Source organism: Clarias gariepinus, chromosome 2 (genome assembly GCF_024256425.1).
Source record: "Clarias gariepinus isolate MV-2021 ecotype Netherlands chromosome 2, CGAR_prim_01v2, whole genome shotgun sequence".
Taxonomy (NCBI): domain Eukaryota; kingdom Metazoa; phylum Chordata; class Actinopteri; order Siluriformes; family Clariidae; genus Clarias; species Clarias gariepinus.
In genome coordinates this window covers 24,112,186-24,135,190 of record NC_071101.1, presented here as the reverse complement: position 1 = coordinate 24,135,190, position 23,005 = coordinate 24,112,186, and the positions used below count along the sequence as shown (strand labels likewise).

Below are 23,005 nucleotides of genomic sequence, written 5' to 3'. Positions count from 1 at the left end.
GACTAGCCCATCTGGTCCAATCTCATAGTAAAATCAATCCTACAATAGAAACGATAACCACTATAGATTGTAATGTTATGGTTGATCGTTATACAGTATACAGCCTCCATTACTTTTCTTTTTAACCATCAGTCTTCTCTGTCCAGAAGGTGGACCTTGTTGTCCAGATGGACTGCTGAATCTTATCCTAAAGTGCTGCCTCTCTTGTGTTGCATCATGTGTTTGTAAAGCAGTTGTTTGGTTTCTCCAATGTATAAATCTGTGCATTCCTTACTTCATTGGTCTACGTATACTACATTATAAAACTTTTGTAAAGCTGATCTCAAAAAGCACAACAGCGCACTCCAGTGCTGAGTAAGTGTATTACAGAAACATACTTCTAGTTACATGTTAGATAGGGGAACAAAAAGCAGACATGAACCATAATGCTAGGCATTTTACTTTGGTTATGTGTGGTACAAAAGGTTTTACATTTAATAAAAATCACACTAGAAATTAGAGGTTACACAGTCTTCTTTGAAACAATCATTTGAGCAGGGTGTTTAAGAAACATTTCTTTCTAAACTTATAGGTGGCAGTACGTGGTGAACAATCTCAAAAACCAATTCAGTTCAATAAACTCAGATAACAGCAGCAGATATATATGGCCTCTGATGACACTGACCACAATAGTCCTATCATTTTATGATAAGCACAAAGATGACAAATTAAGTTCACCCCAGCAGGTTTGGAGAGAGTGAAACACAGATATTTCCAAGGCCTTAACTTTTGGGCTAGAAAGAGAAAACAAAAATCTTAGCAAGAACCTTTTATTGCTGACTCAAACTGTCAGTCTATTTTTAAAACTTTCGTTCTTCTGCAACATTCTGCAGACAATCTCAAATTTGAACTACATTAAAAGCATTGGCACCAATGAAATAAATGCTACTTATGCCATGTAACTGGGTACAGAATACATAAATACTGACAGGAATTCACCCAAACACAAACGGACACAACACACACACAGAAACACATAACTGTCTATTTTATAATTGTATTTTCCTTCAAAGAGCTACTAGTAATAGATATCACAGGTTATGACGTGTGTAAACCAAAAGTACTTTGGGCTTTAAAAAAAAAAAAAAAAAAAAAAAATCAGCAATAGGAATAGGTGGTATTTTGTTAATATACATAGCAGCAAGAATGCCAACATGGGAAATTAATAGTACATAATACACACAACAATTAAATCATGCATTAGTGGCTTTCCTATACATTCATGTACAGATATTTTAAATCATTCTGCAAAAGATTCCATTTCAAACATGCGGAAATTTGCCAATCACAAAAGATGAATGAATTCATCAGAGATGGAAACAACATGAACAATGCTACCCCTCCTACAATGCAGGACCAAAAGTTTCTTTCTGTCTCTAATCCCTTACACAGTTTAGTGATTTCCTTGCATTCACACACTGACTAAACCCCTTCATTACCTAAAAAGTTCAATCAGGTGTCTTTCTATAGGAAAATCAGCAAACTGACAGGACCACAGCTGAGACCCCTGGCCTAATGTGTGTGCTATATACATCATGCCCCTGTTTTAATTGGTCGCTGCTTTACAGACACATGGACAGACTGAACAGGCATACTTTTACCCATCATGCTGTTCAGCTGTCATGTTCTATATTTGTGTCACCACACTGTGGGGAGTGCAGGAGCTCCGTCAGTGCTATACATGGTTATGTGCCTGTTAGACAATCCCAGAGACATTTTCCAATATATATACATAAGCTGTCCTAATTCCACCTCCAGTTAAATCTATAAAAAGGTGCCCTTTAATTATACTATAGATTTTAGAGATAATCTATTCACAAACAATGTGTAATGACAGTATAACATGGGTATGTTATGCTTATAAAAGCTTTATAAAATATGAATAAAGGCTCTATAAAATGAATAATTCAAGCTTTGATATTATAAAAAAATTGACAGTCAAACTTAAACATGTGCCATGATTATTACAAAAAGACTAAAAAAAAAAAAAAAAAAATCAATAAGACATTTCACAAACTAGGTACTTTGAACCCCTCCAGTATCCTTTTTCACCAACTCGCCGGTTGGTCTGGCTGAACAGAAGTCTTCCTGTTCATTAAGAACGTGAGAGTGCACCTCTCAGTAGAGGCTTACACGACCTTCCATACCAGCTGATTCTGCAGCTAGACAGATGAAGTCCATAGATGCATTCCTCTCACAGGAGTCTGTTATATGAGTGTGCACCTGAATAAGCTGTGCTTCTTGGAACGCTTCTCTGTGATCTTAATTGGTGCCCCACCTTCTGAACTGCTGCCATCATTCTTGGAAAAGACATGAAGAGAAGAAGTCAATCAAAAGTCAAGCAGTGTAGTTTAGTACTGTGCTGAAATTTTATTCATGTTATGTTCCATGCAAAAGCTGTGTAAATTATGACATGGCTCACCATTTTCCTGTTGAGTCTGGCCATAATGTCTCTCGCTAAGGTGAAAAAGGCCTCTTCCACATTTATGCTGGTTTTTGCACTGGTTTCTAAGAACTTGATTCCGTAATCTATTGCCAACTAAAAGACAATATAAAGAACAATATGTTTTAAGCATGGCAAGCATAGCACACAAAATTATATGAAGCAATATGAGCTTTTAAAAACCTACAATATGTATAAGGACAAATTGTTTGATACTAATGTTAAGGAAGAGAAATGGTCCAACATGTATTATCTTTATCAGAAGCAAATTTCTGCCTGAAATAATGCTTTACTATGAGATTAGATTAACAAAAATGTCTGTCCATTCTCACATGAATACATGCACTTTTACATGTTATTTTAGGTTATTTTTAAGGGAAAGCAGTTAAAGGTTTGATGAAAAAGAACTTTTCCCACCATTATAAAGAGTTTTGTCTTTGGTAAACAAATGAATGGAGTTTTATTGCCACATTGCAGCTGTGATAACTTTTCACTTGCCATTTTTACTTAGTGACATCAGATGTACTGAAGTAGCCTTTTGTGGCTTTAAATTGATAGCATTTGGATGAAAACATAGCCTATTGTTTTTGTTGGCCGTGCTGTATGCGGATTGGTCAACAAGAATCAGTCACAGTGAAATAGTCTAATCTGTCTCTTGTGTAATGTAGGTAGTCTTTATTTGAAAAAAAATAATAGAAATGTTTGGTCACGGAATAGAATAGAACTATTCTTTATGGCCTTTCTCGAGTAAACAAGAATACAAAGTAATAAAGAGCCTAAAAAGCTGTACCTTCTCCCCTCTTTCCTTAGACACCTGTCTCTTGTCATTCATGTCACATTTATTTCCGAGGATCATCCGCTCTACATCTGATGATGCATGCTAGAGAGGGCGATAAACATGTAGCACAATTCATTTAACTCACTGATCATGTATTGTCAGGTATAGACATGTTCTTCAATAAAATATAGACCATGCCATGAAAAGAAATGGGGCCTTCACTTCAGCATTAATTAAGAATTGTATTTATTAAATAAAATAAAATGTGCTTGGTTTTTATCATTTGTACACATCCTGTTATTTACTTCCTTAACTCACTTGGTGGCCAAAACTCACCTCCTCAATGTTGCGAATCCAGTTCTTGATGTTGTCAAAGGACTTCTCGCTAGTGATATCGTACACTAACATGATACCCTGGCACAGAGGGAAAGATGAAAATAGGACAGATTTACACCTCATACAGTATTCACCTACGGGTATTTTAACAGTGTAATAGACATGGAGACATAGGCTCACCATTGCTCCTCTATAGTATGCCGTGGTGATGGTCCTAAATCTCTCCTGTCCTGCTGTGTCCCTATAATCAGAGCATAAGGCACACATTTCAACCCACCATAGACCAGACATAGAGATCATTATTATCGCCATGTCTTAAGCATATAGTAGACGATTCCACTTGGCCTTAAGAGAGGCACGCCCTTCCCAGCCCCAACATTTTCAATCTACACATCCTGTAAACAGAGGAGACACACTTTGCACTGCACTATTGTGTGCATATCCTTCACATTCGTCACTGAATGTCTAGCCCAGGCTTACAAGGACTGTGACCCCCAACAGGAAGACAAGCCTGTTTCCTGACATCAATTATCCCACACTTAGAAATCTCCAAGAGGGTGCTGACATCATTATGATCTTTTGCCTGATAAGTTGTCATACACATACAGTAATAGTGAATAATGATTCAATTGTTTATTTCTGCTGATTCTATGGCAATTTTATGATATGAGCTACCTGTAATGTAACATGACAAGCTGCGTTTATGTCTTAATCACTTTAAGAGATAGGTGGGTGTCTTTATAAATTTTGTCCTCAGCTGTGATAAAGTAAGGGCTTGTTTTGTAGCTATGTTAATCTAAACATAAACACAAATATACTAACTTCACTGAAATTTATTAATACATTTTTTTTGCTCCTATTATGAAAGAAAATGCTCCTGACACTCCTAAAATTACTATTCTTTTCCTTGAATAAAACTGATGACGTCAACAACTACATACATTTTTTTTCTCTGTGTCAGTTGTTACTATGCAGCTTTTGTAGCTACTCTCTCTATCACTAATGATAAACAGACAAAGATTAAACATGTCTTTACATTCAGATTCAAGTATTGGTCTCCATGACATTTAATCAATTATTTGACTCCATAGTCTACCTTTCTGGCTTTAAAACTGATATAATGCACCAAATAGCCAACAGCTGATTTTGTTTTCCTATTCTTAAGAAATATCTGGGGCTTTTTTGATGTTCTCCTGTTTCCTATGTCCCGAAAATAACCAATTTTAAATAGGTTATGATAGATGTTTGTTTTTACATCTATCACTGTTTGTCACCGAATATCTCATCTATTCAGACCACATCTGCATAAATGCACACACATGGAACTTCCAACAGAGTTAATGCTCTTTTGCAGACTGTATGTGTCGGCGTACTGCTACACTGTGGGTTTTCCAACCCATTCTGTAAATGTGTGTATACAGTATGTCATTCAGCTCGAGCTTTTCTCTGCTGTTAAAGAGTTAGACAAGTCTGTCTTTATTTAGAGGGGTCAAAACAAAACGCAGGCACTAATACATAGGAGCATAGTCTCGAGCGCTTCCTGATAACTTATATTTTTAAAAGGTGGTAAAATTTTTTGTATTGACTACAGACACGAGGAGGAATACGTTTTTTAATGTGACCGTTTCTACATAATGAAAAAAAGTGCATGACAGATATTTAATATTAATTACTTATAATAACTATGAACCAGCAAGTGAAACTGTAAATGTTTTAAACAGATTACAATGATCACCTTGCAAAATATTTGTCACCTCTGGTAAGTATTTACCTCAGGGTGATTGAAACTGTCATTTTTTCCCTTCCAGTACAATTTTGTGGTTCAACATGCCGCAGCTCTATTAACCACCTACAGTTTCAATTGAGCTTGACCAGCAAAATCAACAAAGCGACATCACTACAGTATATACACTATATCGTCTGCACACACCCCTACAGAAATAGTTGTGTAGAACGAAAAACATTGCACTTAGAACTTTAGTCAAATCTGCTGTGTTGGAAAATTAATCAACAAGTCATGTCCAATCAGAATCTAGAACTCAACACTGTGGTAGAAAAAGACATGTGACCACCAGGATGTACTCAGAAGTTGTCTTTACACCAACAGTTAAACAGGCCAGTTGATCGACACTGCAAACGGTTAAATTCTTTTACTCACCAATACTTCAAAACAATCTCCATAAACCTTTAAAGCCATAATGCTATAACTAATTTGCAATCCAGTGACCTTGTTTTGCTCAAATAAAGGTCAATGTGTTTAAAAGGTTGTTTTTCTGTCAAAAGCAGGAAGTATGTTGTAGGGTAGTGTGCATCAACATTTATCATACTAAGGCTTGTGGTCAGCCCAATGTACAAATTAGAACAGAAGCAGTGTGTGCAGACAGTATTGCACAGGAAGACTACAGTACTTTATGTGTAGACAATATTGTATCCAATAAGCTCAAAGGGACATACAGTAGGATTGGGTACTTTTAATTGCCTTGCAGACTGCAATGTAACAAAAGGTCTTCAGAATCCAGTTATGTATAAAACACAAAATTATGTTAATAAAAATTTTATGTGTAAAAGTAACCACTTCAGTGCTTACCATATCTGGAGTTTGATTTTCTTTCCATTTAACTCTATAGTCCTGATTTTAAAGTCGATTCCTGAAATGAGAACAAAAGAAACAATTACACATTGCATGGAACATACTACTGTAAATGGAGTCCATGATTCACATACAACACATCCTGTATCCAGCTATGTTTGCTTTTATGGTCATACTGAAAAATGTATGTGACCTTAACAAAGATAATTGCAAAGTTCTCTGAAGAAAAACCAAACAGCAACTGCCTGATGGATTCCCAAGGAAGTGTCAGGGAATGTCTTATCTGTAGGATAAATATCAGCACCAGTGTAATGTTGGTTCAGAGCAACTGAAAAGAACAAGAAGTCTACTTTTTCCACTTTTTACTTTTCTACAAATTTTTAAAACAAGCGAACAATAAAACAAACAACGTAAGCAACCATATAAATGAAAGTACTCTGTGTTGGTAACAGTGTAAATTTTTTGTTGGGTAATAAAGTTTTCCATAAACAGTTCGGTCAGGAGGCAGTGCCATTTCCTGAGGTGCAAGCATGTACTACAACATGCATTTTAATGAGTCATTAGAGGAGTGGGAAAGTCCAGACTGTTCACATTTAGGTCTATGATCAAATCAGACTCTCTAACTATGACGAGTTTCTTAACAAACAACTCAAATAAACTTTCTGTTGTAGGAAAAGGCAGTTATCAGACCCTGGTTTTATACCCCAGTTTCCTGAAAAAAACATCTGACATGAAACCCAGGCACTTTCATAATCGCATATAACTCGATGCTAAATTCAGCTTCGTCACAGATGACAGACTTAATATAGCCACCTGAACAAGTCACTCATATAACTCTAATAAAAGGTCAACACATAGACAGCAATTTGTGCATTTATCTGCTTAAAAAATAAATAAATGATAAGCCAGCTGACTTTACACTGCAATAGTCAAAGATTGTTTTAGCTGATAACATGAACAAACAGTCATGTTAAGAAAATGAGAAGTTGATTTAAAACAAAACTCAGACAAAAGAAACAGCCAGAGGAAGTAGCTTGCTAGGTAATGCTCTATCTGGTTTTCCTTTTACCGGAAAACATTGGGCATGCAGAGATGTAGCGCGGTTTGTTTATTACTATGAAGCGTCTGAAGCAACTGACTGGAGAAACTATCTGAAAGAAATGCATATACAAGCGTACATTTGCTGCTTAAAATTATAGATCTGCGTACTGAAAAAACTAAAATCTCACTGCATTAAGATCATAATTTCAGACATACACAAACTGAAATCTACTACGTTCTGGTTTTGAATAACCTGAACCAGATAAGAAAAGTATAAACAGACAAGTGAGTCAGCGGAAGCACTAGTGGATATCTCCTGTGCTCTGGAGGGAGTTAGCAGGGAAGCCTGCAGTGTGGCCAAAGCTGGGGTCAACCACCTCCTGGCACATGGAAGTAGCTGCCCATCACGCCTCTGCCTTCTGCATTGTCTGTACAATGAAGGCGTGAACAAGCTGAATGTCACAAGGCCCGAGGTGGCTTTAAACAGTGTGGTCTGTGTTCAAGGACAGGCCTTATTCTGTGAGACAGCACAACAGGCCTTGGAATGACCAATGCATTACCATGAAATGTGCAGTCTATTGTTGTTAACTCTGACGTATAGTATAATATATGGTATTGTGCTTAGATTTTTAAGCCAAAAAAAGGAATTTTTATCTTGAAAGAAAATAATTATCAATAATATAAGCTTTTTGTTATGTTGAATTTAATTACTTAATACATTTACAATACAAATCCAGCATTTTTCCACTCCTAGAAGGGGGCACAAGAGGCACAAAAATGGCCAGAATTTAACAAACGTCTATTTTTTGTTGTGCTCAGCAGCAACGTACCTAGTCTTTGACACAATAAAAATCTTGATTTTGAAAAATCATGGGTAAACAGCTTATCTTGAATCTGACAAAGCCACATCATATCGGTATGGCTTAATCGAACAAGCATCGGTTTAATATCAATGCAAATGAACTAAACTGAGCATATGTCAAACACCAAAACCGTACGTCATGCAGTAGCAGTCAACCAGGTATAAACCTGATCATCCTTACAGTAAAAAAGTACATTAGGCTGAAATTCTTCGCTGCTGCTGCTCTGTCTAGACGCTGATCATTGCCCTGAAATGTTTGCATCGTTCTGAAATACTGATACTCTGATCCTCAAGAAATGTTACATCTGTCTTTTAATGTTAAACCAAATGGCAATGAATAGACAGCCATACAGGTGACTAACCTACCCAGCATCTTTCTTTTATTTTATAAAACAGACCACACCAAAAAGACAAATGGATCTCCTTTTAAGGAGGCTGGCACATGTGCATCGTTTGGATTCCTTCAATGAATTTCCACAGTTTACATTCCTTGCTCAAGATGTTTCAGAAGATGCCCGGTTTTCCCCTCAAAACCGAGGCGAATCTAAAGGCCTCAGTATCACACAATAAACCAGCTTCCTGTTTCCTCCTGACTAACGTTAACGGTTTCCTCATTAACACAAATGAGCCGCAGTCAAGAAGGAACATTTCGAGCGCGATAAGCCGTGTAGAGGTGTTGGTTTTAGTAGAGAAACGCCCTGAGCGAGACGAGCCGGTGAACTGACCGATTGTGGAGATGAAGGTGGTGTTAAAGGCGTCCTCGCTGAAGCGGAACAGAAGACACGTCTTTCCCACTCCGCTGTCTCCTATGAGCAAGAGCTTGAAGAGGTAATCGTAGGTTTTAGCCATTTGCCACGGCGGAGCTCCTATCGTGAATGTCAGATCGCAGTGTGTGTCTTGTCCATACCACTGACACTAATTCATACAGCACAGGATGAGGGGGCGGGGCTTCCCCGTCTGACGTCAAGGGCCTTCTTCGGAAAGGCGCTTTGAAAATCTTAGAGGCGGCTCGGAGTCTGCTTCCACGTGGTGGAGCCAATTCCACACGATATTACTATTATTATTATTGTTATTGCTAAGTAGTGGGCCCGGCAAACACAGAACAGTTTCCTCATGTGAAACAGGACACATTAAATATATACTTAAAAAAAAAAATATATATATATATATATATATATATATAGACTTTTTATTTTAGGCAATTATTCTATCTGAATTTAAGAATACCAATTAAAGTGTATATTGAAATCAAGACTTTAGAATATCAGTTTCAGTTACATTCAGTAATATTTACATTTCAATATAATTAAACTTTAAATATGTTTTTCAAAGGCTAAAAAAATTCAAATTATTATGATGCCAATTTGCTTCTATTATATTCTCTCGTAATTATGTAACAGCTGACAAATTTGCAAAGGGTTAAATAATATTTTCATAACTACAGTCTCACCTCAGGGGAAACATGTTCTGTTATTGTTTTATAATGAATAGGTATTATTTTTGTGAACAAAAGCTAACGTTCTGGTAATGTTCTCTAACCCATGACATGCAACAAAACATTACATGAATATAATATTTCCACAAAAAAACTTTTTGTTTTTTAAAAACTAAAAAAAAAAAAGGTTGTGACAATTGTTAAAAATGCTATACAAATAAAATTGAATCGAATAATCTCCTTCTTTAGTGAATCATCTGCCTCCATCTAACTCTATCCTCTGCATCCTCTTCTCTCAAATCATCTAACTTCATGTTCTCTCTTACTACATCCATAAGTCTCCTCTTTAGTCTTCCTTTAGACCTCCTGCTTGGCAGTTCCAACCTCATTATCCTTGACAAATATAATAATAATAATAATAATAATGAGGCGGCTTTACCAGACAGCCTCAACAAATTTTACGCCAGATTTGAAAGACTAAACACAAATGCCCCCTTAAAATCCATTTGCAACCCAGAGGACACGCACACAGGTCCTGAAGGTTCTGAAGTAAGTTAAACCACACAAAGCAGTATGGCATATCACCAAGAGTACTAAAAGCCTGTGCTGAGTTGCTGTGTAGATGTCTCTGTACACAGACATCTTTAACTTGTCTCTCATGCAAGTAGTCATCCCACAATTATTCAACCCTCCCATCATCATACCACTGACAAGAAAAAATGTTTCTTAAAAATGTGGTGAGGATGGAAGACAAGGTCTCTGCTGAGCTTACAATCAGCACAAGAACACCACAGGGCTGCTGCCTTAGCCCCAAACTTTACATCATTTACACATAACGACTACATCAGTACCCAGGACAACCATGTATTAAAGAAGCATTAAATAAGCAACTGATTCAATCATCCTGGGCGTCATAAAGGACGGGACAGATCAGTTTACAGGGAATTGGTCAAAAACATTCTCGTCTACAGAGAGAAAAAAATACTTCATCCTTAATATAGACTAGAGATCATAACCTTTACAAAAAAAACACCACATTCTGCCCTCTCACATTTAAGGGACTGAGGTGGAGAGGGTTGACAGTTACAGGTTTCTGGGCCTTCACGTGACAAAAAACCTGAGCTGGACAAAAAAACCTGTCTGGTTTGGAAACACCACCTAGGCAGAACAGAAGGCTTCCAAAGAGTCATAAAGGTTGCAGAGAGGATCATTGGATCTGACCTCCCGTCTATGGAGACTTTATACACACAATGCTGCAAAAAAAGCACAAAGTATCCTCAGGGACACACACCATCCAGCTCACTCTCTACTCACACACGAACGCACAACACACAACGTAAGACACTGAAGACCGGACAGTATGATTACACACAAAACATTTTTCTCTAGCAGCTACTTAGTAAAACTTATGGCAAAAGAAACAAGGGAAGAAAACAACCTGCTGCTATAATCAGTGTACATGTATCTGCCTATTTTTATTTCTATCATATACAGGCCTGCTTAACATGTACAGTATTTGGTATTCAGGTTACCATCCTTCATCTATTTATTATCAAGAACAAAGTGCGATATACAAACTGTGACATCAAATGTGCAATTAAACCTCATGACAAAGTGCAATTTGTAAATTTGAAGTGCAATAGTTCAATAGGTGAGGATCATGTTTTAAACATACCACATAACTGTTATGGTGTGGTACAGTATAGTCTGTTAGCCAAAATGATTTTTCTATTTATTCTTGTATTATTATTACTTTATCTTTCTTTTCTTGTCACTGAGTGAGAATTTTGTACAAAAAACTTTATTGTACTCATACTGTCGGTATGTCCACAAATGGCAAATAAAGTCTCTTGAATCTTGAATCAATATCCCACAAGTAATATTGCAGTTGTAGTGAATATCAGCATGGCTATTATTCACCTGTAGGCACGAAGCCTCAGGTAACAGGTAGCTGCAACTGTGATATCAATTTTAAACAATAGCTCTATGAACAAAAAAAATTAAATTGAGTAACAAACATGTCACCCTCAGTATGGCCGAATGTTGTTTTTAGTCTTTCGGCTGCTTCCGGTGAGGGGTCGCCACAGCAGACCATCCGATCTGCACAACAACTTGACAAAGGTTTTATGTTGGATGCCCTTCCTGACACCCTCCCAATTTAACCAGGCTGGCGTTTGGGCATTGGCTGGGAATCTAACCTGGGCCTTTTGCATGGCAGGTAAACAGAAAAGTTCCTGTTAGTTCCTGCACTAACAGAAAAGAATATTATTAATAAATAAATAATGTCCATGGTTAGATGCAGTGTTGCTATTTATGGCGACTTGCAGACTGACTGACAGACTGTAGTAAATGTAACAGTGGTTTCAAGAGTATTTGACTGATTCAAGTGGTTCCAACTGAGAAGAGTGGTTCCCATTTAAAGCGTGGTAAGGTCTTAAGTCTGAACTGTTAGTGTTAAGTTAAGCTTTAATGTTCTACTGACATGATGAATCAAAAATTTTTTTACAATTAGCTGCTTATAAATCTTTATAATGTTCGTGTGGACTGTAATTGATTATTAACATTTTACATTTTACTTCATGTTCCAACATTGATTCAAAGCTCCAGTAATTCTTCTTATGCACCATATTGAATGGTAATTTCCGGCAAATATATTTCATCCTATTGCGTGATGTTCTGGTATAGTGATACACTGATAATACCTCAGTGCTGTAATACTAAAAATTGGTCATATTTCTACAGCAAGCTTTACCATTAGAACTTTAACACTCTGAGGTGCTGTTATAGTATGTACTTTGTATAGAATCTAATAAAAAGCTATGCTACACTTTGTGCTACATTTTATTAATCGGAAACATTATTTAACAAGGGTTCTTTCATTTTTATGTAAAACCTCTTTCATGTAAAAGGCCTCTGTGAAATTAGGGGAAATAACATGTCAAATATGCAAATACTGTATTTATGTTAAAAGTCATTTATCCTAAAATGCTGAACAGTGTATGAATGCCTTTCATGAGCAAAGGAATACAGGGATGTGGAGGTTATATGTAAAGCTCAAAAAGCAACTTGATTTTTGGAGTGTCAAAATTATTTCTTAAGCTATTTGCTTTTTTACATCTGTGCTGTATGGTTTTCTTATGCTTTTGTTTTTGCAGTGGTGGCTGGTTATTATTTGTTTTTTTCACGTGGAACTTTGTGCATGAGGAAGTGCTTGGGCCTCAGGTTGCCAGATATAAAAAAAATCCTACTTCACTGGAATTTTACTGAACTTAGTACCAAATCCAATTGTGCATACGCCCATTAATACACCAGAGAATTCGGGAACCAGAACAGGATCATCAGAAGGAACATCTATTGTATAAGATGCCAACACATCAGAGAGCACAATCACACACACTCAACTTATGCATTATGGGTAATTTAGATACACCATTCAGCCTCTACATAATCTTGGACAGGATAGCCATACTGTATACACTGATCAGCCATAATATTAAAAGCACCGACAGGTGAAGTTAATAATATTGATTATCTCCTTATAATGACACCTGTCAAGTCATATTATATATTAGGCAGTTGATGTGCTAGAAGCAGAAAAAATGAATACGAATCTTGGAGGCTTTGATAAGGGCCACATTGTAATGCCTAAAATGCTGGGCTTCAGCATCTTTGGAATGTCAGAAAACCAGTAAACTGGTGACAGAGTCATGGGCACTCAAGGCTCATTAATACACATGGGAAGGAAAGGCTAGCGTATTTGTACTAATCCCACAAAAGAGCCTGCTGAAAGCTCCTACACTGTACATGTGAATGCCAGAACTGAACCATGGAGAAGTGGAGGAAGGTGGGTTGTTTTGGTGGATTACATTTGCTTTTAAATCATGTGGATTTCCTGGTGTGTACAGTATATGGCACCTGGACGCACTATGTAAATAACCCATGTTGGCAAAGACAGTGTGATGTTCTGAGAAATGTTCTGCTAAAAATAACTGGGTCCTTGCACTCATGTGGAGGTCACTTTTACATGTAACGCCTACCAAAAATTGTTGCAGACCAAGCATTTCCTGATGGCAGTTTCCTCTTCTTTCTTAGCAGGAGAATGAACCCTGCTGCACTGCAAAATTATTTAGTAATGGTTTGAGGAACATGACAAAGACTTCAATGTGTTGAGTTGACCTCCAATTTCCCCAGATATTAATATGAAGCATCTGTGGGGTGTGCAGATCCAAAAGTCTGATACAGGACAGAAATGATCTGCCAAAAGACACAGAGGTTTGTGGAGTCCATGCCTTGATGGTTCAGAATTGTTTTGGTGACACAGCAGAGACCTACAAGACATAACATGAGGGAGGCGAATCAGTATATATATCAGTATATATAAAGAGTCAGACTTTCTTGTATTTTTTAATGTTGTTTCGAAGAATAGTTCTCCAGACTTCCTTATTTTTGGCCATATCATTTTCAGTGCAGTCCTTGACTTGATACCCTGATACCTCACCAGACTCAGACTTTTTTTTATGTAGCATTAGGTCCAGATTACATCTGGTTGTTTTAGGCATTCTGTATAATACTATATGTGAAAAGGGATAATCCACATACAACTACAGGTTTAAAAACACATTTAAAGCAAATTTAAATATAACCAAATGACACAAACTGCTTCTAGAGTCCAGATATGCATTTAAGTTGGAAAAGTAAAGAGACATCTACAGTATCTCCACAAGCCCATTATGAACCCCAAAACTAATTTTATATCATTACATCATATTGCCTAATGTGGTAAATTTATGGAAGTAAGAATATAATTTAAACTATTTTTATGTGGAAACCCCTTTTGAATAATAAAGGGAAGCTTGAAATACCACAGAAATTTTGCTGTCAGATATCATGAGCTGATTTGCCCTGAGACACAAGTGTATTAGATGTGTAAATAAGGATTGAATATTAGTGTATACTCCATATTAGGATGATTACTGTCGCCTTGCACCTCTAGGGTCCAGGTTCAATTCCCGCCTCTGTGTGCATGGAGTTTGCATGTTCTCTCCGTGCTTGTCTCTTCCTCTGGGTAATCCGGTTTCCTCTCACAATCCAAAGACCTGTAGATTAGGCTAATTGCCGTTCCCAAAATGCCCGTAGTGTGTGAATGAGTGTGTGTATGTGTGTGTGTGTGTGTCCTGCGATGGATTGGCACCCTGTCTGGGATGATTCGTGCCCTAAGTCTCCTGGCATAGGCTGCAGGTCCCTCGTGACCCCAAATACAGGATAATCAGGTATAGTCGATAAGTGAGTGAGTAGATCCTTGCCACAAATGAGCAAGAACATTGTATTGTTTTTATACATCTCCTTATACTAGAAAATGTTATTCAACTGTGTTGTTGACAGCAGCTTTGTCAGTGTACAGGTGTGATTTAAATCACAGCATTACATAAATGCATTTGTTACATAATGTTATCATTCTCAGTGATCTGTATGGTTGATGTGATACATCATCACATAATCATGGGTAATAAATAGATTTGAATTTGTTCATTAAAAAGAACAACATACATTTGTTCAAGTGATAGAGCTTTTTAGTTTGTAAATGTTTAATTCATTTTCAGGGATGGAGTCTCTGTGTGTCTCGCATGTTCTCCCTGTGCTTGATGGGTTTCCTCTGGGTACTTCGGTTTCCTGCCACAGTCCAAAGGCATGGAGATTAATCTAATCTGTGTTCCCAAATTAACTGTAGTATGGAAAGAGTGTGTGTATGTGTGTACCCTGCAATGGATTGGCACCCTTCCAGGGTGTACCCTGTACGTCTTGTTCCCTAAGTCTCCTGAGATAGGCTGCAGGCCCCTGGGATCCTGTATACAGGTTTAGCAGTATAGACAATAAGTAAGTGAGTGAAGTCTCCAGTGTCAGGGCAGAATGGGGGTAGAATCCTCATTATGTGTAATAATTTTACTATAACAGCACATCCTGCCATGATGATTTTATACCTTACTTATCAGGCTTTTCTTAAAAACAGACTGATGGGATAACATGAAATCCCGAATTGTATAGTAATTATCCTTCATGTAGATATGGTTCGTCATCACGGCATGCCCAGGCATGTCCACACGTTAACTACAATGGAAAGTCCCCGGTCGCGGGGATTTAAGAAAAGTGCATGGCAACCACAGAGCTGCTACATTTGAGAAACCTAACACTGAGAGCTGTGTACGTCGGAGGGAAACGCTTGCAAAAGACAATGCCTGTAAGTATCCACGCTTCATTTTGGTACATGTAAATAAATGGCACTGACAGCGGCACTATCTAAAACAAACCGCTGTATTTCATTAGATTACACCACGACCAGGCTGGCGAAGTGCTGTTTCTGAAACTTTAGCTCTGGGTTCACATGGCGTCTTGAAGAAGAGATTTGTGGGCCTGCTGATCTTATTTCCACATGCGGTTATGTGCGCATTGTGTTTAATTTTCTTAATTGGTTTATATATATATATAATTTTTTTAAGAGTACTTTAATTTCCATATAAGACCTATTTCTTTCAGATGACATAAAATGTAAACATGAGCAAGTTGGATAATATAAATTCATAAATCCGATTTAGTTGTAGCTGTGTATTAATATCGTTATCACGTTAAAACCAGGGCACATGTTGTTATGTTTAGTTTATACTTTCATTTAACTCCTCCAATGCCAAACGCCCCCCCCCCATATGTGACGTAATTAGCAGGTGGACGATGATTTATTACATTTGTACTATGACGTGTATTTTTACGTTTAGTTTATATATTATTATATCATATGCTTATTTTTAAACCTGTGCTGTTGAATATTTTTGAATAATTTGGATTTGAGAGCTCATGTTTACCACTCAGTTTTTTTTTTTTGTGTGTGTGACAGCTGGCTAAAGACCTACTAAACCCAACTCTCGACATTGAGAGGAGGCAACATAAAAAAAAGAGACTGGTCCAGAGTCCAAACTCTTACTTCATGGATGTGAAATGCCCAGGTAAATACCACATCCTAGAAACACCTCACCGTAGATGGCACGGTACATGTCGTGTCTGAAATCACTGTCTTAATTCGTTAAACATGTTTAGATATATAGAGTACTTTATTGATCACAAACAGAATCTGTAATGTTACAGCAGCCAGTTTACAGATTTTACAACATACAATCAACCAGGTGAAGAATATCAAGGCTAAGTTCTGAAGTCTGCACATTAGGGTGCATTAACGAGGTGATCACTACAAAATTATAGGAATACGTATCCTGCTTTTATGTACGTGTATATAATGATGGTACATACAGGTGGGAACTTAAGTGACATAAGGTGCACCAGCAAGTTGTAATATTAACAAAAAGAGAGAATGAATGAAACTACACACCCCAAAACAATGTTTAACAGGAATAACAAAACATCCTGACATAAGGTGCACCAGCAAGTTGTAATATTAACAAAAAGAGAGAATGAATGAAACTACACAACCCCAAAACAATGTTTAACAGGAATAACAAAACATCCATCCAGAGGAATAAATTAACCTTGTGTGATAACAATACAAAACAAAGTAGCTTATGAAATACCAAAGCCAGTGTATAACTGGAAGGAAATACCTGGATGGGTAATGATACTAAAGATCATAAATACTGTCATATTGAGCAGTAAGTGTAACTGAGATTGTTAGTGTGCAATAAAGATCTTAACTCTCACATTTTGTTGTGATTTCCTCTCCTCACTGCTTCTGAAACAAGCCAAGGTCAAGTTTTGCTGTTAAAATGATTTGGTGTCTCCAGAACAAATAAAAGGGTTAAGTTAATGTACTCAATGTATCATCTGTCTGCAGGTTGCTATAAAATCACAACAGTCTTCAGCCATGCCCAGACAGTGGTGTTGTGTGTTGGATGTTCCACAGTGCTCTGCCAGCCCACAGGAGGAAAGGCCAGGCTAACTGAGGGTGAGCATTTCAGTTACACACTGAGGAGTTTCAAAAGTAAATGGAACAATTTTAGACTTATCGGATGCTGTATTTCAAAGTGTGGTGCAAACATCACTAATTGTGCTCAAATATAACATTCTTTTCTTTTGTTTCATCAGGATGTTCTTTCCGAAGAAAACACTGATGAGGAGAACGTAATTGGATCTTTCGAATAAAAAGAAATTGTTCCAGTTTCCTTATCTTTTCATTGATTGCAATGAGTAAAATGTCACTACAGTGATTCTATGTGGAAAGTTACTTCTACTTAATAACTTTATTAAATAAAATCTGGGCAGTACATCTCTTTTAGTGTCTGTTCTTTATTTAATTTTTGGGGGGAGAAAACTAAATAGTGAAATTCCTATCATGCATCCATCATTACTTTTTCTGTTGTGATTTCTGCTTCTATAGATTTGATGTTGACCTTAACTCAAACATGTTGAACCAACTAATAACTTCAAAAGTTAGATATACCCTACATTTGAAAGAGCTGAAATCATATATTTTTTAAATATATATATTTGACATGTAGCTGACATCTGACATGTAGCTGGCTTAAATAAACTTTATAATATATTTATATACACAACAGATATGTTGTCTAACAATAATTACTTAGAAGTTGCTTTCTGAAAGATGAATCAAATTTACGTCATTGCTCTAATTCTAAGACAATATTAATTTTATAGTACATTTATGTTAACGGCTATCCGTATAATAAACACAATACATAATTTAAGGCTAATTAAAAAATATGTGTTGTGTAGAGCAGTAAACAATCATTAGGCTTTTTTTTCAATTACTAAAAACCATCAGGACTGTGACAGTCACATAATCCCCTCCTATGATTTTATTGGGAGCTTTGCTTTGGTTTCTCAGTAACCTAACCTGCTGCATTTTTTTGTCATGTTGACCTAGAGAGAGAGACTAGTGAGGGAAAGCGTTAACAGCTCTGATCGGCAGGTTTCACTATATCTTCAAGTTAACAAATATTCTTTCTAAGAAGGAAATCTTTGCATGGTAAATCAGTTTTGATGCATAAAATATGTTGAATGTTCGTGTATACACAAACTGCCACAAAGTCTGATGCCATCAATCAGAGCTTGCAATTTTTACTTTTTCTTTGGCTCTTAGGACACCTTGTATAATTACATATATACACACATCACCTGTATTGCATATATGCTTTGGAATTATTTTTTTTTGGACATTTGTTTCTCCCTTAAGATCAAAAGCATTAAAATATGAGGATTTCACAACAAAAATACAGAGGGAATTTAACTGGACGTACTGAAACTTTCTGACTATTCTACTATACACAATTAGTAATATCCTGGGCCTAATTGAACTTTTAATGCAGGCACGAGATGAACAGGAAAAAAGTTAAATGTTTTATTTGAGAAAACATTTTCATTGATACACAGATTAATTGTAAGGAGTTTTACCTTCATAGAAAGCATACAGATACCCTTCTTCAGTGCTGAGCCTTTTCATGTAGAAGAGACAAAAGAAAAAAATATAAATAAGATTCAAATGTGAACAGAATGACCACACTCAAACACACATCCAAAGGGTATATGCACAACTGTAAGAAGTACAATCAAAACAAAATATTTAAAAAAAGAAAAAGATTTTTGGGCAAATAGCCAAGAGAATGATACAGTAATGTTTTAAAATATTGGATTGCATGAATACACATTAAAAGTGATCCTTTAAGGTGTTAACAAGAAAAGCCAGTGCCTATCCTCAAGCTTTATATTACAGTAGGAAAATCTCTGGGTTGCTAAAGCACTTGGAGAGCCAGAGGTTTTATCCATTCAAATCATCTCTTGATCACAGACTACTCAGTAAATAGTAAAATTGTGGGCACATTCACAAATTTAACAATTCTGGTAACAAATTTGCACAGAAAGGAAGCTGCATTCATAGATGCACTGAATAGGAATTTCACTGAGTTTGGCACTGTACTCCATGGGTCCTGTGACCCTCATCTTCCTCATATGCTTCTCCACTGTATTTCTTGCTCTGGGATTCGTGGTCCACCTCACAGAGATCCACCTCTTCCATATCATCAGTCAACATAACCTCATCTCGTGCAGGAAGTAGGCGCTCCAGCTTAGAAAACATGTTCTCTGGAAGCCAGTGGCTCTCTGGAAACTCAACCTGAAGTGGAATACGTAATTTTAGGCAAAAATAAAATAAACAATATTGTAGACTTTATAAGAAAACCTGAAATTACACAGGGACAATGTTATAAACTCACCTGAAACTGAATGATGAGCTGTCCTTTCTCATATGGATCTCTGTACACAGGCATGCCCTCATTTTGAATACACTTAAAGTCATTGTGTTTTATTACTTGACCTTAAAAGAGAAGCAATCAAGTTATTATTATACAACCGTTTGTACATTATCGAATTAAGCCTTGAAATTAAAGTAGTACACACCAGGAGTAGAGCTGATTACAAGTGTTCTGTTGTCTAGTGTCTGTATTGTCTTCTTGAACCCACAGAGGGCCTCAACTAGCTTTATCTCCATCTTCATAACTAGGTTGTCATTTTGCCTCTGAAATACAGGGTGGTCCGTTTGGTCCAGGACAATGATGACATCACCAGGTTCCAGACCTGGTTCCTGATCGCCCTCCCCATGGAATGTGATCCTTTGACCATCTTTCATACCTGATGTAAAAAAAGGAAATAGTTTAGTCTCAGCATGTAACCAATGAAAACAGAATTTTAAGAATCCCAAGTCTTTATTATTAACCACTGGCACACATACCTTTGTCAATGTGGACCTCAAGAATTTTCTTTTTGCGTTCTACTTTGTGCCCACTGCAGTTCTTGCATCGGTCCTTGGCACTGAACTTCTCACCTTGTCCTTGGCATTCTGAACACATGCTCTGAATCTGCTGAATCATTCCTGGTCCAATCTGTTGCACCTGGATTTGAACGCCCCTGCCTTTGCAATTTGAGCATTTCTCAAGAGCCCCCTTTTTCCCTCCGTAACCTATAGAGCATAGCGTAATAAACTTAACACAATGTTCTATAGCCATGTTTTAGCAAAAATGCTTGACATTTTTTTGCTGCCTTTAGTCACCTAAAGGTTTATTAAAGCTGTATTGCAGCAAAAATATGTATAATGCTCCACAAGCTTATAAAAAAAATACTAAATACTGTAGATAATAATACACTCTCAGCATATAAAGTAGATTTTTTTTTTATTTTTGCAGTTCTTAATGTCAGATATTTATATAGCTATTGTGTTTGGCTGTAGTTGTTTATTTACACATGCGGAACATCATTTTAAGATTCTATCCTATGCAGAGTTTGTAAGCGCTTACCATCACATTTCTCGCAAATCACATTCTTCTGGAGCCCAAGTTTCCTGGTCGAACCACAATACATTTCTTGAAGTGAGACACTAAGCTGGTGAACCACATTTTTCCCTAATAAAAATTAGAGAGGGGACATTAGATAGGAAACATAGAAACTATTTTAAAACTGTCACTAATGATATTACTAGTGATCGAATGTGATGAATTATTATTGTATATTTAAAAAATAGCAATGGTTGGAATCAGTCACATGTTGAGCTCAAAATGTTCTTCACCTATGAGCATATAGCAACTGGCTAAAAATTTACCTCTCCTTTCTCTCTGTGTTCTTCCTCCACCACCAAAGAACATGTTGAAGATATCCATAGGAGAGGAGAAATCTCCTCCACCCATGCCTCCTTCTTTAATAGCCTGTTCACCTCCTTTGTCATACAAGTCTCGCTTTTTAGGATCTGACAAGACTTCATAAGCTTGTGAAATGAGTTTGAACTGTTGGGGGGGGGGTCACAATTAGACAAATTAGGACCAAGGTTTTCTGCACACTATATTTTAGACACTTATTTTTTTTTTTATAAATAACATTTCTTGTTGCCTTTTATCAGTTTAAGAAAACAGGAAAATAACAACCGCGAAATATGATCTACCAGTCTGTCCTGACCTTGGCAGCTGTTTGTCAGAAACTTACATAAAAAGAAATATAATAGTTTAAATTAAATTACTAAATTACATTATTAACCACGTTAATGTTTGCATTAAATAATTAATAAATATGTTGTATTAATGATCTCCATAGCCTAACTATCGGTGGAGCGCGAGGCGCTTCCAGAAAGTTCCACACGTTTCTGTGGCGGTCAGCTGCTCCAGGGTGCCACATGCTGTTGAAAATAGACACAGACATCTGACATTGCAACTTACTTTCTCGCCTTCATTTGGATTTTTGTCCGGGTGGTATTTTAGGGCCAGTTTTCGATATGCTTTCTTGATTTCATCCGCAGAGGCTTGCGGACTTACTCCGAGAATGTCATAGTAGCCGGTCTCTCGCACCATTTTTGCAAAGCTACATAACAGGAGCAGAGATCAGCCGTTTAAAATTACAGACACTGAGACAGATCATAAGCAATATACGGGTACACGGCACTATTAACAGGTGCACAGCCATAGACAGGCAAGATAAAATATATTTGTAGATATAACCTTACTTAAAAGGAAAACGTCTAAATATAGGTAACGGTTATTTCCAAGCTCTCTCTCTCTCTCTTTCTCTCTGTACAAATGTATGTCCTACAGTCTGGTGTTGTCATAATAGTATAAGAATAAACCGACAGACTACTTACCGTATGTGTTCCTTTAATGAACAGCCTTGTTCCCTGTGCTGCGCGCCGGGTCTGATGTGACTGAATGAAGATGGCCGCTGATCGCTGTGTATATATAAACGTTGGTGCAGAACTTTCTGGAGCTTTGAGGAACAAGAAATTTCTACAGCCCGCCTCTCCGCTCAGTCAATAATGCGCGGGAACCTGTAGAGGGCGCTGGCGAAGTCAGTTTGCACTCATACAGTATTCGGAAAGTCAATTTTGTAATCTACTTCACTACAGATTATAGTAATGTAACATTATACGTTACAAATGACATTTAAAACACTCGTTTTCACGTCATAATAACTGTCGTTTAAAAGGTTTCTTTTAGATTATATTTTACTACAGATTACAGAATGTATACGCTTACATGCATTTTCATCTTATTTTGTTAGATTGATGTAACCTGTAGTGAAATGCATTTTAAAAGTGATCTTTTCAACAATGGTCATATATTTGAAAAGAAACTATATACCCCGAAGTAAATGTCAAGTCGAAATTTATGGAAATTGTCTGGATAGAAATTGGTGTTACCAGTTGATACTGTAGCAGTGAAATATAGTTATAAATTATAAGTATAGCCACAGTATCACTGCACAGTTTGTGTAAAAGGGTAGAGCAGAGAGAGGTATGCGTGTGGGGGCGTGTGTATGAGGAGACGCAGGCGTGAGAGTTTTCTGTGTGTGGGGGCGTCAAGTCCGGTTTAGAGTGAGAGAGGCAGGATACCGTCTGGTTCTGTTTGTTTGTTGTCTTTGGCGTGGCTGTGGCCGACAACAGCCAAGTTAATAAAACTCTATTGTTTTTGTACTTGTGGTGTGGTTCCTAT

The 23,005-nt window shown here is 37.0% G+C and overlaps 3 protein-coding genes across 4 annotated transcripts; 1 reads left to right on the top strand and 2 right to left on the bottom strand.

Annotated features, from left to right (window-relative positions):
• Positions 1 to 418: 418 nt before the first annotated feature.
• rab8b (RAB8B, member RAS oncogene family) lies at positions 419 to 9,023 on the bottom strand. Its single transcript, XM_053491222.1, has 7 exons — positions 8,815 to 9,023; positions 6,184 to 6,244; positions 3,777 to 3,837; positions 3,597 to 3,674; positions 3,273 to 3,362; positions 2,462 to 2,578; positions 419 to 2,339 (listed from the first exon to the last, which is right to left on the bottom strand). Exons 1-7 carry the CDS (start codon positions 8,936 to 8,938, stop codon positions 2,247 to 2,249), a joined length of 624 nt encoding a protein of 207 aa, XP_053347197.1. The 5' UTR covers positions 8,939 to 9,023; the 3' UTR covers positions 419 to 2,246.
• Positions 9,024 to 15,635: 6,612 nt separating this feature from the next.
• On the top strand, positions 15,636 to 17,790 carry rps27l (ribosomal protein S27 like). Its single transcript, XM_053515503.1, has 4 exons — positions 15,636 to 15,759; positions 16,411 to 16,519; positions 17,359 to 17,469; positions 17,610 to 17,790. Exons 1-4 carry the CDS (start codon positions 15,673 to 15,675, stop codon positions 17,633 to 17,635), a joined length of 333 nt encoding a protein of 110 aa, XP_053371478.1. The 5' UTR covers positions 15,636 to 15,672; the 3' UTR covers positions 17,636 to 17,790.
• dnaja (DnaJ heat shock protein family (Hsp40) member A) lies at positions 17,362 to 22,288 on the bottom strand. Of its 2 annotated transcripts, XR_008365856.1 has the most exons (9): positions 22,159 to 22,264; positions 21,740 to 21,881; positions 21,133 to 21,313; positions 20,831 to 20,935; positions 20,269 to 20,496; positions 19,938 to 20,168; positions 19,754 to 19,854; positions 18,936 to 19,653; positions 17,362 to 17,489 (listed from the first exon to the last, which is right to left on the bottom strand). XR_008365856.1 is itself a non-coding variant. In XM_053515502.1 (8 exons), exons 2-8 carry the CDS (start codon positions 21,869 to 21,871, stop codon positions 19,438 to 19,440), a joined length of 1,194 nt encoding a protein of 397 aa, XP_053371477.1. In that variant the 5' UTR covers positions 21,872 to 21,881; positions 22,159 to 22,288; the 3' UTR covers positions 18,684 to 19,437. The 2 variants fall into 2 exon arrangements, 1 of the variants encoding a protein (XP_053371477.1); XM_053515502.1 differs by lacking the exon at positions 17,362 to 17,489 and having other exon boundaries at positions 18,684 to 19,653; positions 22,159 to 22,288.
• Between the last annotated feature and the right edge of the window lie 717 nt (positions 22,289 to 23,005).

What these genes read in the sequence shown, in the direction of transcription:
- dnaja (XM_053515502.1), bottom strand. Translation starts at nt 21,871, where the DNA reads ATGGTGCGAGAGACCGGCTACTATGACATTCTCGGAGTAAGTCCGCAA. An exon ending in TGAGGTCCACATTGACAAAG is followed by an intron (nt 20,169 to 20,268) that starts GTATGTGTGCCA and finishes TTTTTACATCAG; the next exon opens with GTATGAAAGATGGTCAAAGG. An exon ending in AGCTCATCATTCAGTTTCAG is followed by an intron (nt 19,654 to 19,753) that starts GTGAGTTTATAA and finishes ATTCCACTTCAG; the next exon opens with GTTGAGTTTCCAGAGAGCCA.
- rps27l (XM_053515503.1), top strand. Translation starts at nt 15,673, where the DNA reads ATGGCAACCACAGAGCTGCTACATTTGAGAAACCTAACACTGAGAGCT. An exon ending in GCTTGCAAAAGACAATGCCT is followed by an intron (nt 15,760 to 16,410) that starts GTAAGTATCCAC and finishes TGTGTGTGACAG; the next exon opens with CTGGCTAAAGACCTACTAAA. An exon ending in AAAGGCCAGGCTAACTGAGG is followed by an intron (nt 17,470 to 17,609) that starts GTGAGCATTTCA and finishes TTGTTTCATCAG; the next exon opens with GATGTTCTTTCCGAAGAAAA.
- rab8b (XM_053491222.1), bottom strand. Translation starts at nt 8,938, where the DNA reads ATGGCTAAAACCTACGATTACCTCTTCAAGCTCTTGCTCATAGGAGAC. An exon ending in CATACTATAGAGGAGCAATG is followed by an intron (nt 3,675 to 3,776) that starts GTGAGCCTATGT and finishes CCTCTGTGCCAG; the next exon opens with GGTATCATGTTAGTGTACGA. An exon ending in CTAAGGAAAGAGGGGAGAAG is followed by an intron (nt 2,579 to 3,272) that starts GTACAGCTTTTT and finishes ATTGTCTTTTAG; the next exon opens with TTGGCAATAGATTACGGAAT.